Source organism: Zalophus californianus, chromosome 4 (assembly GCF_009762305.2).
Source record: "Zalophus californianus isolate mZalCal1 chromosome 4, mZalCal1.pri.v2, whole genome shotgun sequence".
Classification (NCBI taxonomy): domain Eukaryota; kingdom Metazoa; phylum Chordata; class Mammalia; order Carnivora; family Otariidae; genus Zalophus; species Zalophus californianus.
Window position 1 is genome coordinate 99,664,655 of NC_045598.1, and position 13,431 is coordinate 99,678,085.

Genomic DNA, 13,431 nt, shown 5'->3' on the forward strand with positions numbered 1-13,431 from the left:
GCCCTCTCCAGTGGCTCTTTTAATTCTCCCTCTAACCAGTGGGATACGAAGGTTGGTCTTTTCCCACTTGCTTGCCAGTTTTGTTGCACTTAATTTGGCAAGGAAGCATTTAATGCATTAAACAAATAAAATCTGGAATTAAAGAAAGGGGAGTCAGGGAATAATTTGTCTTTAAAAATCTTGTTTAAATTTAGGTTAGGGAAGGCATTATGCTTTTAGAGTCTCTGCCCGGGTTCCTGTTAATTAGCACCTGCAGCTTGTTCTTCCCTCACGCCGACTCTCTGACAATGAGAGGCATGTTCCGAATTGAAAGAGGACCTTACTGAGGTCACCTATATGCAAATCAGGTTCCATAAGTATCAACGGAAACACGTCTGAGAGCTAATGTCCCAGGCAATGAAGTCATGATCATTAACTTTTAGTTGCCACCAATCCAGACTATATTTTAGCAGTGAAAATGGAAAAAGGTACTATTACTACCCATCTAGATAGTAATATATAGCCAACTAGACAGCCAGCTGGAGCTTTTATCACTCCCACGTCTGTGGAGGATTAAAAAAAAAAAAAAAAGTAACAAAAGGGCCATAGAGGCCCTGCTCTAGACTGCACGCGTATTCTTTGGTTGAGAGAGTTCTTCAAAAAATTATTTTTCTTATGTGTGGGTTAAAAAAAGCAGTGAGGTTTCTACTCATCTTATTCTAAAGACACAAATAATGTCACATGCTTGAAAAATAAAACTTACTTATTTTGTGATCATCTGGAGGAGTAATATGATCTTCATAAACTTGATAAAAAGTTGTGATTCTGGTACCATCGGCATGATCCACTATCCGAGTACCATCTTTTCTTTCCACAATGACCACTCCGTCTTCTCGAGTTGTCATGACCTGAACATACAAAGGCAGAGCACTATCATTTGGTCAGGTGGTTCATCCCAAGTGCGTTTATTTTTATACCCCATTGAATACCATCAAAATCCTGGTTATCCATTTATAAGCTAAAGTTTGATCTCCTCTACTTGGTCAAAGTTTTGCAACAATCCTGGGAGGCAGGCAGTGCTATCCCTATTTTGTAGATGAGGGAATGTAGGTTTAGAGAAGTTAAGAAATTTGCTCAAGTTCACTCAGCAAGCGCCAGGGCTGGTGTTCGACTAAGGCTGTTTGACTTGGAAATCGATGCTCCTCCCATCATTGTGTATTTGTGAGAAACAAAGTTAACATCAGGACTGGCCTGGCTCTGCTCTGTCTGGGAAAATGACCCCAGGTCCTGCCTCCTTGAAAATTACAGGTATAAGGTGAACATGGTCGGTGGAGGCTGCATTGCTTGCCATGCCATCTCAGTCTAATGTCAGAACAGAACATGAAGATTGGTGGGGAACAGAGGCTGTGGCTTCTCTGTGTTTCAAGCCGATCCACACACTCACAGGCTCTTGTCTGTGGCTGCCAGTCATGTCCCATGTGGGCTGGAGGGGTAAAGGAAGCTGTGCCTGTGGCTTGTTGCTGGGCCCCCCAGTTGGACGAGGGCACCCCACCCATCATGCTGCATTTGCTGCCTTGTGTCCTTCCCTAAAGCAGAGCAAGTACAGGTGCAGATTAAAGCCTGGATGTGCTGTTAGTTTGGTTGTTAATTTTAACTTGTAATGTCTTCTATTCCGGTGGAGAGGGTTACTGTGGAAGATGGATGGAAGGTCTGAGAAGGAAAATAGCTGTTATCATCCAAGGCAGGAAGCCGAAGGGTAGTAACCTGGTCAGCCCCGTATGTCCCAGGTCTGTTCCGACATGGAGTGCCGGCCATGTGCTGTGAACTATGACAGATGCTGGGGGTACGATATTGGATGAGACTAAAGTTTAAGTCCCTATCCTCCAGGAGTTACAGACCAGAAGAAAGACGGTCATTAAGGAAGACCTCGAAGGAGCCCGGGGAGGGATCACTTGGTCAGTGTCTATAGTGAGACTTCTGATGTGGTTTGGCTTCCCCTCTGAGGAAGCAAGGCCAGAGCTTGGTTTGGGTGTGTTGATGCAGGGGAGCAGCACGGGGGATTCAAAGGACCCCAAGAAGCAGAGAGGAGAAGGGTGGGAGGTGAGGCTAGAAGATGAAGGACCAAATTAGAGAGAGCTTTAAACTGTGATTAAGGACTTCAGCCTTTATCCCAAGGAGAGCCAAAGCAGGACTAAAGAGTAGCAGTCACAGAAAAAAAAATTCACTTAGTCCTGACAAGTGCTTCACTCCGAAAGAATGATCAGGCCCTTACATACAGTAGCTCAATGGTTGACCAGTGAAGCTCTACACCCCCAGTTGCGCGCGCGCACGCGCGTGTGTGTGTATGTGTGTGTGTATGTGTAGTTGTGGCAGATATGGAGATGCTTGGCCTGTATCTCTCTTCAACAGAGGACTTGCTCCCCAACTGTGGGGCGGGGGGCTATCAGCAAATAGCTTCCGGCTCTCAGCTCTTTCCGTGTCTGCCCCAGGTGCAGAGAGATGCTTTGCCTGACTCACAGCTTTCCAGGGTAACTGCGTCCAGTGACTGAGTGAGGCAGGGGCATACCAGTCTGCTTCCTGCTACCAGACTTGGGACACAGAGCATACTGGCTCCTGAGCCCCTGCCAGTTGGTTAAGGCTTTGTCGGGTCTGTGCCATAGCTCAGGTTCTCCCTCTGCCCATTTATGCTTCCTTCCCCCCCTTCCTTGCCCGGATGGTGTCCAACTGGCAATAACAGTATTGCAAATTATATCATTGAGTATTTTCTAACTTGTACTGTCCTAACTGTAAGGGACACAGTATTTCACTGAAGAGTCCAGATGGATGTGACAGCAGGTTTGTTAGCTGTGTTTTGATTCAAGTATCTGTGGCTGTTGGAAGCAGGTGATAATTGCCTTCTTATCTCTTTATAGTAGGCAGAAATCACTATATATGAGAGAAATGCATGCTGTCATTATTTTAGGTTCTTATCATTGGAGCTCTCAGCCAATGTGTTTAATGAGAAATACTGCTGAAGAATATAGTGGTTGAAGTCAGAATGGCTAAAAGTAACAAGTCAGGAAACGACAGATGTTGGCAGGGATGTGGAGAAAGGGGAACCCTCCTACACTGTTGGTGGGAATGCAAGCTGGTGCAGCCACTCTGGAAAACAGGGTGGAGTTTCCTCAAAAAGTTGAAAATAGAGCTACCCTTTGACCCAGCAATTGCACTATTGGGTATTTACCCCAAAGATACAAATGTAGCGATCTGAAGGGGCACATGCACCCTGATGTTTATAGCAGCAATGTCCATAATAGCCAAACTATGGGAAGAGCCCAGATGTCCATCGACAGATGAATGGATAAAGAAGATGTGGTAGATATATATACAATGGAATATTATGCAGCCACCAAAAAATGAAATCTTGCCATTTGCAACAACATGGATGGAACTAGAGGGTATTATGTTAAGTGAAGTAAGTCAATCGGAGAAAGACAAGTATCATATGATCTCATTGATATGAAGAATTTGAGAAACAAGACAGAGGATCATAAGGGAAGAGAGGAAAAATGAAACAAGATGAAACCAGAGAGAGAGACAAATCATAAGACTCTGAATCTCAGGAAACAAACTGAGGGTTGCTGGAGGGGAGGGGGTGGGAGGGATGGGGTGGCTGGGTGATAGACATTGGGGAGGGTATGTGCTATGGTGAGCACTGTGAATTGTGTAAGACTGATGAATCACAGACCTGTACCCCTGAAGCAGGTAACACATTGTATGTTAATTAAAAAAAAAAAAAGAGTATAGTGGTCGAGAGCCTGAGCTCTGGAGTAAAGCTGCCTGAGTTCAAATCCTAACTTCACGGATGGCTGGGCGACTTAGGCAAGTGGCTTAACTTCTCTGTGCTCTAGTTCTCTCATCTGCAAAATGAAGGCAACACTAGTATCTTCTTCAGGGAGGTAATGTGGATTAAGCGAGATAACGTTGGCAAAGTGATTAACATTTAGTCAGTCATCAAGTCAGCAGGGTTAATACTATCTCTTTAGCTAGTAGAGATATTTACATACTATTATTTAGAATTATTTAAACATTACATAACACCACATACCACTGACACTTTCTGGTCATCATATGGTGGGAAAATTATTATTCTCAGTGGTGGGAAGAATACAGTAGCAAGACTATTTACTGAACACCTGATAGTGTTGGATCTGGCCTCAACCTTATCAACCATTTCAGGTAATGACTATTATCTCCATTCTGTAAATAAGAAAAACTGGATTAGAAGCTTGTCCAAAGTCACACAACCAGTAGGAGTGTGGCTGGGGTTCAAAACCAGGTCTGTGTCACCACGAGGGCAGTGCCCACACCTCTAATTTAGTGGTACTTCATGTCAGGTGTCATGAAAAAACATCCATTTTCAATTTTGTTTCATACAACTGTGTGATTTCTTGGCCCTTATTTCCCTGGTGGCTAAGCACACGGGATCTGGAATGCAACCTTGAGGTTCTGACTCTGCTACTTGCTCTGCGCTTTGGGGAAAGTTATTTAACCTTTCTGTTTTTGCCTCATCTGTAAAATGGAAACAACACAAATCTGTTGTGAGAATAAAAGGAGAAGAGAGCTTGGCAAATAGCGAGCACTCAGTCAATATTATTATTACTGTTGTTTTTATTAATCTGTTAGGTGTCTGATGTTCAACGAATGCTTGAATCCAGGCTCTTGGACATTAGTTCATGCTTCCATAAAATGGTGATAGGTGATAATTAGGGAAATTGAGAGTTACTAAGAAATATTAATCGCATTTGCATATTATGCTAAATAATCTACATCAGGGGCTGAATGAAAGGGAGTTATTTGAAGTGACCAGAAAACCTTCCTGAGATGATATGTACTTTTAGTCTCACAAAAAATACAACTAGCAGACAAGGTAAGAGATTACAAAACTATTTCAGAAGTAGACTAAAGAAGAAAGGAAAACACGTTTGGTTAGATAATGTAATTCATCTCGATAGTGAGCAGTCATTTTGCTTTGGACCAGCAGCACATGGTTATAAACAAGGGTAGGAAGTCCCAAACCCAGATATAAGGCAACTATCCATCATGTCATGGGTACTGCAAAGGGTACTGCAAAGCTCCACATGAGATGTCAGAGGACTAGCTGAGGAATGGAAAGAGCTCAGTTTTCAGTCACCAATAACTGCTTCTAATTGGGATCCAGCACTTCCTGAATGTGTACTCTTGACTGCATTACTTAACTTGCTGAGGCCCAATTTCCTCACCAGTGTAATATAATATTCATTGGTGCGGAGACTGAATGAGATAATGTACACAAAACCCCAACCCCCAAGGGGTGCCTGGTGGCTCAGTTGTTAGGCATCTGTCTTCGGCTCAGGTCATGATACCAGGGTCCTGGGGCCAGGCTCCCTGCTCGGAGGGAAGACTGCTTCTCCCTCTCCCCCTCCTCCTGCTTGTGTTCCTGCTCTCGCTATCTCTCTTTCTGTCAAATAAATAAAATCTTTAAAAAAAAAAACAACAACCCCCTAACTGAAGGCCTGCCCCATAGAAGGTACTATTGTTCATCCCAGGGGTTTGATTTCACATCATAAGCCAAACCATTCTTTTCTTTTCTTTCTTTTTTTTGAAGATTTTATTTCTTTATTTATTTAAGAGAGAGAGGGCACACGAGTAAGGGGAGGGGCAGAGGGAGAGAGAGACTCTCAAGTAGACTCTGCATAAGTGCAGAGCTGGACGTGGGGCTCAATCTCACGACTCTGAGATTGTGACTTGAGCCAAAACCAAGAGTTGGACATTTAACTGACTGCACCATCGAGGTGACCCCAAACCATTATTTTCTATACCACTCATTTGTCACTTATTCTTAGGCTACAAATCTTTTGTCCAGTTGCTCTGTAATGTTGCCAAATTCTTGAATTATTTAATGTGAGCATCTCCTTAAATATACTATACATTCTTTGAAGTCATGGATCATGAATAAATTTCTAGCACTCATTTCAGTTGCACACAAAGAAATAGGAACAAAGTGTAGCCCCTCAGTTTCTAGAAGATAAGACATACACACAAATATATTCAAGATAAAGAAATATATGACACAATCTTATATGTATTAGATGTGATATAGATATTCATGATCTGTTTCTCATTTCAAAAATTAGTATTTCATGGTACATTTTTCTAATCAAACAAACCACACAAAGGTTTTGTGTTTGCAAAGATGGAGCCATCTGTTCATCCATCCACCCACTATTTACCAAGTAGTTACAGAAAATTAATTATTTGTCAGGTGCTCTTCTAATGTGTTGTTTCAGAACTCTAATGATTTATAAAAATTTTGCATTATACAATAGTTTGCCATACCGTTCCATTGACAGGATCTGTGGCCTTAAAGGATAATAATGGGGTCATGTCTGTTATTCTTTCTAATCCTTTGGTGCCAATCCGATTTCCTTCAGGTGTGGTTGTAAACCAGGTGCCTACATGAACCTCCACAGGAGTTACTCTTTGAACTGTCTCTGGGTGAGGTTCATGGCTTTCATTCTTATGTGCAATTGATGACTGATTTTTGTGACTTTTTCCTGCAGAAGTTCAAGTAAAATCAAACACAATATAATTATAATATCAATTATGTAGATTATTCATTAAGTCTTAACACACTGTAAGCTACCTCAGACACTGTGGCATAGAAATTCTAAGTTGTATTCATCAATTATATTATTTCTCAAGTGGGAAAAATATCTATTCTGGTCAATTTCTATATAATTTTGGGTATTGCCTATAGCTCCCTGGATTCCAGATTTGGGGTTTTGTACCCTAGTTTTTAAAGCTTACCTTTGCTCCGTACCTCAGATTCCTTCTTTTGACTTACTGAACTCTAGCATTTTCCCAGATTTTTAACTCTTCATTCCCCTGATTTTGTCATTTTGTTAGTCTTAGATAAGAGAAAGCTTTCTTTAGCTCTGGATCTGGAGAACTTTACCAACCAGGCATATATCTTTGGCCTTTCACTAGGGGAGAGGATTTGTACAATTCAACTACTACATGGATAATCATTTGACGCATTCCTCCTCCCAACCCACCCCCCCCCAACACCATCTATTTGGTAAGGAATACAGAACTGAAAAAACCTTATGGAACTCTGTGAATAATACCTCAATCCCTCTATCATGGATAGATTTGCTCCATTTGTATAAATAATGATGAGTGATCTCTAGATGAGATTGGCCAGTGTTATCAAACCTCAATGATGAGGTAAACGCAGACCCAGAAGCAAATTACAAGCAAAGGTAGTGAAGGATTGTTAACTCTAGGAAGATTCCTCAGATTCAGAGTATGAAATGTGCATCAGAGATGGATCTTGGCCTAAGATGCAGATTTAACTAATGGGAAGAGCCCAATAAGACATATGCAAGAAGCTAAGCTTTACCTTTGCCCAAATTTAATTTGGACTTATTTCTATTTCCAGAGCATTAAAAGAGAACTGATAGACCTAAGGAAATTATTTAGAATGACTCTCAGAGAGTCAAAGTAATAGAAATAATAAAAGAGAGGTAAAATTCTCTAATATATGCAAAAAATGGAACATAAACATTTAAAGAAGTAATTATTGAGAATTTTCCAGAACAAATGAAAGATACTAATCCATAGATTCAATAATCCCAATTTATTCTCACTTGGATAAATAAAAAGAAATCCACACCTAGCTAAATTGCATTGAAATTATAATAAGAAAAATACAGTATTTTCAAGGCAGTTAGATTATCTTCATGGCAACAACAATTAGACTGAGAGCCAACTTTTCGACAGCAACACTGGAAGCAAGAAGAATCTAAGGAATTTTTGTCAATATGCTGGAGAGGAAACACCTATTAATTCAGAATTCTGTACCTAGTGAAATTATCATCCAAGGGTGGGGACAACATAAAGACATTTTCAGAAAATATCTGTTATATAATAAATGGATTAGAAGCTCTGGTTAAAAGGCAAAAATTATCAAATTGAATTTTTAAAATATTCACCTATAAGTTGCTTACACGAGATACATTTAAACATAAACCCCTGAAAGTAAAATAAAGTATGAAAAAGTTATAATGCAAAGGGATTAAATAATAGCTGGTGTGGCTATAATAATATAAGCAAAATAGACATAAGGGCAAAAAAAAAAAATACTAGAACAAAAAGCCACCACCTACTGATAAGAAGTTAAATTTACCATAAAGATATCTAAATTTGTAAGTTAATAAAATCACATCCTCAAAGTTTATAAAGAAAAATCTTACAGAACTATTAAAAAGATACAATAATTTCAGAAATAAAGATTAAATTATAAGGAGTATAGCACTGGATAGACTATTTTACCCTTATTTAAACATACTGCTGGGCGCCTGGGTGGCTCAGTTGGTTAAGCGACTGCCTTCGGCTCAGGTCATGATCCTGGAGTCCCGGGATCGAGTCCCACATTGGGCTCCCTGCTCAGCAGGGAGTCTGCTTCTCTCTCTGACCCTCTTCCCTCTCGTGCTCTCTATTTCTCATTCTCTCTCTCTCAAATAAATAAATAAAATCTTTAAAAAAATAAACATACTTCTGCTACATCAAAAACTAATGATGTACTGTATGGTGACTAACAGAATGAAAAAATAAAAAAAATAAAATACTATTTTCACTCTCAAAAAAAATAAAAAATAAAAGCAAATATTATTATTATTATTATTACTAAAAAAATAAACATAATTCTGCTGAATAAACTGATATAGTAGATTAAAAATATCAGTGAAGTTATACAATAGGGATTGGCAAATTTTGACCTGTAGAGCAAATATGGCTTGCTGTCTGTTGTTGTAGTCTGTGAAGTAATGCTTCTTTTGACATTTCTATATAATTAAAAAATCAAAAGAATAATATTTTGTGATACATGAAAATTATATGAAATTCAAATTTTAGTGTCCATAAATAAGTTTTATTTAAACACAATATACCATGCTCACTTAATTATGTATGGCTATTTTCATGCTACAATGGCAGAGGTGAGTAGTTGTGACCGGGACAATATGGCTCATAAAGTCTAAATAAACACTGGGTGTTATACACAACTAATGAATCATTGAACACTGCATCAAAAACTAATGATGTACTAGTAATATGTTGGCTAATTGAATATAATAAAAAAAAATTTATCTTGCCCTTTGCAGAGAAGTTTGCTGAACTTGAAAATAGATTGGATAACACAGCTAACAGTTTTGATCTAACTGTTATAAAGAGAACACTATACTCAATAACTGCAGGATACATGCCCTTTTCAATCATACACAGACTTTTTTAAACACTTGCCCATATTTGGGGCTATACATCATGTTTCAATGAATTTCAAAAAATTAGTTAAAAATCGATTATTAAAAAATCCTAGAAACACTTCATAGTTTTGCAAATATAGAAACATGTTTAAATAACTTGTGGGTCAAAAAGGAAGTCATTATGGAAATTAGAAAATATTTAGAGCTAAAAAAATAATGAAAATACTAAATAGCATGTCTTGTGAGATGGGAGAAGCACTTCTGGAACGGCAAGAAAGGACCTTCAAAAGGCCATTCTTCCAACAAAACAGTGAGAACACTGGAAAAAAAAAAATCAAAATCAACTCTATGGGGTGCCTGGGTGGTTCAGTCATTAAGCATCTGCCTTCAGCACAGGTCATGATCCCAGGGTCCTGGGATGGAGCCTCGCATCGGACTCCCTGCTGGGCGGGAAGCCTGCTTCTCCCTCTCCCACTCCCTCTGCTTATGTTTCCTCTCTTGCTGTGTGTCTCTCTGTTAAATAAATAAATAAATAAATAAATAAATAAATAAATAAATAAATAAAATCTTAAAAAAAAAAAAACAACTCTTTCAGAACTCTGGAAATAAACCAAAGAATTGCAACAATCAGCTGAATCTCAGGAAGAACCACTGCTTTGTGGTGTTACAACTTGCCCATCTCCAGCTGTGCAGGAGCCTTGAAAAACAGTAGCCTTGGAATCGTAGCAACTGTGAAAACCAACAGTGTAGCAGCTGCTGGAGGGGGCCAATAGGCCTGGAATTTTCCCTAAAAGCCCCATTCCCAGAGACTCATCATTGTTTGTTCTGAAAATTCCCTGAAAATCCCCACTCTCACCTGAGTCAGAATTCACTCACTATAGGAGGACGGAGCAAGATGGCGGAGGAGCAGGAGACCTGGATTTCGTCTGGTCTCAGGAATTCAGCTGGATAGGGACCAAACCATTCTGAACACCTACGAACTCAACAGGAGATCAAAGAGGAGGGTAGCAACAACTCTCTGAACAGAGAAGCGACCACTTACTGGAAGGTAGGGCGTGCGGAGAAGTGAATCCGAGGCGATATTCGGGAGGATAGACGGCGGGGGAGGGGGCCTCCGTCGGCCGCTTCTGGCAAGTGATAGAGCCGCGGGGCACAAATCGGAAATTTTAGAAGTCGGCTCCGCGGAGGGACGTCGCTCCAGTGGCTAAGTGGGGGGTGGAACCCTCGTGGGACAGTGTGGTCTCAGGACCCTCGGGGTCACAGAAAGACCGGGGGTGCCTGAGTGCAGCAGAGCTCCCAGGTATCGGAGCGGGGAAGCCGGCTGCAGAGACGGAGCCGAGGCGCGGGCTCTCAGCTCGGGGTTGCCATAAACTGTGATCCGCAGCCCAGTCAGGCCACTGCTCCTCCAGCAGGGACCCAACAGGCGGCAGATCCGGGGAGACTCCCCTCCCTCCCCCGGGGAGGAGGGGCGCGGGAGCGCACCGCAGGGATCTGCTGGGTTTGGAGACTCCACACGGGGTCGGGTGCCAGAGATAGAAACGCTCGGTCACAGGCCAGGTGAGCACGGAGTGCGGCCGGAGACTGGGGAGACGGGAGTGACTGACTGCTTTTATCTGGGGGTGCACGGAGGAGCGGGGGCCCGAGTTCTCGGCTCCTCTGGGTGGAGATTGGGAGGCCACCATTTTCGCCCTGGTCCTCCAAAGCTGTACCGTGAGCTTGCAGGGAACAAAAGCTCCTGAGAGCAAACCCGAGCAGCTTGCTTAGCCCGGACCGCCAAGGGCGGGGCAATTCAGCCTCCGGCAAAGACATTTGGGAACCATGGCAGCAGGCCCCTCCCTCAGAATATCAGCACGAACAGCCAGCAAGCCAAGACCAAGTTTACCGATCAAGGAGAGAGAACAGGAGAACTCCAGTGCTAGGGGAATACTGCACATAGAATTCATGGTTTTTTTTTACCATGATTCATTAGTTTTTCAAAGTTAATTTTTTAACTGTTTTTTTTAATTTTTCTTTTTCCCTTTTTCAACCAACATCTTATCAATCCCTTTAAAAAAAAAACATTTTTTATTTTTCATTTTTAGAGTCATATTTTATCCCTTCATAGTAGTTACCCCTATTTTTGGCATATATATATAAGTTGTTCTCTCTTTAAAATTTTGAGATACAGATTCTTCTAACAGATCAAAATATACCCTAAATCACAAGTGTATGGCTTTGTTCTAGTCTCCTGCCTGATCACATTCTCTCCCTTTATTTATTTATTTATTTTTTTAAATCTTCTTCTTTCTTTTTTCAAACAACTTCTTATCAATTCCTTTTATAAAATCTTTTATAATTTTCATTTTTACAGTCATCTTCCATCCCTTCATTGTATCGACCCTTATTTTGTACATATATAAGTCTTTCTTCCTTTAAAATCTGAGGAGGCACTTTTTTCTAACAGACCAAAATACACCCAAAATCTAATGTGTGGCACTGATCTATGCACTAGCCTGATCATATTTGATCATATTCTGTTTTTTTGTATTGTTCTGTTTTTGTTTTTCTTTTTCTTTTTGTTTTTTTTTTTTTTCTTACTTTTCTCTTTCTTTTTTCTTTCTGTCCCTTTCTTTTCCCTGGGTTTCAGGTCTTTTCTGATTTGTATAGAGTATATTTGCTGGGGACGTTGTTAACCTGTTAGCATTTTGTTCTCTCATTCATCTGTTCTTCTCTGGACAAAATGACAAGATGAAAAAAATCACCTCAGCAAAAAGACCAAGAGGTACTACCGTCAGCCAGGGACCTACTCAATACGGACATTGGTACGATGTCGGACCTAGAGTTCAGAATCATGACTTTAAAGATACTAGCTGGGCTTGAAAAAAGCTGGAAGTTATTAGAGAAACCCTTTCTGGAGAAATAAAAGAACTAAAATCTAACCAAGTTGAAATCAAAAAGGCTATTAATGAGGTGCAATCAAAAATGGGGGCACTAACTGCTAGGATAAATGAGGCAGGAGAGAGAATCAGTGATATAGAAGACCAAATGATGGAAAATAAAGAGGCTGAGAAAAAGAGAGAAACAACTACAGGATAACGAGGGCAGAATTCGAGAGATAAGTGCTACAATAAGACGAAACATTAGAATAATTGGGATCCCAGAAGAAGAAGATATAGAGAGAGGGGCAGAAGGTATATTGGAGCAAATAATAGCAGAGAACTTCCCTAATGTGGGGAAGGAAACAGGCATCAAAATCCAGGAGGCACAGAGAACCCCTCTCAAAATCAGTAAAAATAGGTCAACACCCCGACATCTATAATAATAAAACTTACGAGTCTCAGAGACAAAGAGAAAATCCTGAAAGCAGCTCAGGAGAAGAGATATATAACCTACAATGGTAGAAATATTAGATTGGCAACAGACCTATCCATAGAGACCTGGCAGGCCAGAAAGGACTGGCATGATATCTTCAGAGCACTAAATGAGAAAAATATACAGCCAAGAATACTATATCCAGCTAGGCTCTCATTGAAAATTGAAGGAGTGATAAAAAGCTTCCAGGACAAACAAAAACTAAAGGAATTTGCAAACACGAAACCAGCCCTCCAAGAAATATTGAAAGGGGTCCTCTAAGCAAAGAGAGAGCCTAAAAGCAGCATAGATCAGAAAGGAACACAGACAATATACAGTAACAGTCAACTTACAGGCAATACAATGGCACTGAATTCATACCTCAATAATTACCCTGAATGTAAATGGGCTCAATGCCCCAATCAAAAGACACAGGCTGTCAGATTGGATTAAAAAACAAGACCCATCAATATGCTGTCTGCAAGAGACTCATTTTAGACCCAAAGACACCCCCAGATTGAAAGTGAGGGTGTGGAAAACCATTGACCATGCTAATGGACACCAAAAGAAAGCTGGGGTGGCAATCCTTGTATCAGATAAATTAGATTTTAAAACAAAGGACTGTAATAAGAGATGAGGAAGGACACTATATCCTACTTAAAGGGTCTATCCAACAAGAAGATCTAACAATTGTAAATATCTATGCCCCTAACATGGGAGCAGCCAATTATATAAGGCAATTAATAACAAAAGCAAAGAAACACATTGACAACAATACAATAATAGTGGGGGACTTTAACACCCCCCTCACTGAAATGGACAGATCATCTAAGCA

General features: G+C 40.5%; 1 protein-coding gene across 11 annotated transcripts in view; it reads right to left on the reverse strand.

The window, feature by feature from the left end:
• The window catches only part of SPAG17 (sperm associated antigen 17), a 237,836-nt gene that overhangs the window by 64,469 nt on the left and 159,936 nt on the right, over positions 1-13,431 (reverse strand). For all 11 annotated transcript variants that reach the window (XR_003522719.2, XM_027609149.2, XM_027609136.2 and 8 more), the window contains 2 exons: positions 6,337-6,554; positions 743-887 (listed from right to left, as the gene is read on the reverse strand). Coding sequence is in view for 10 of the 11 variants with exons in the window: in XM_027609149.2 (XP_027464950.2) it covers positions 743-887; positions 6,337-6,554 (363 nt within the window). In the remaining variant the exon portion in view is untranslated. The remainder of the gene's footprint in view (positions 1-742; positions 888-6,336; positions 6,555-13,431) is intronic.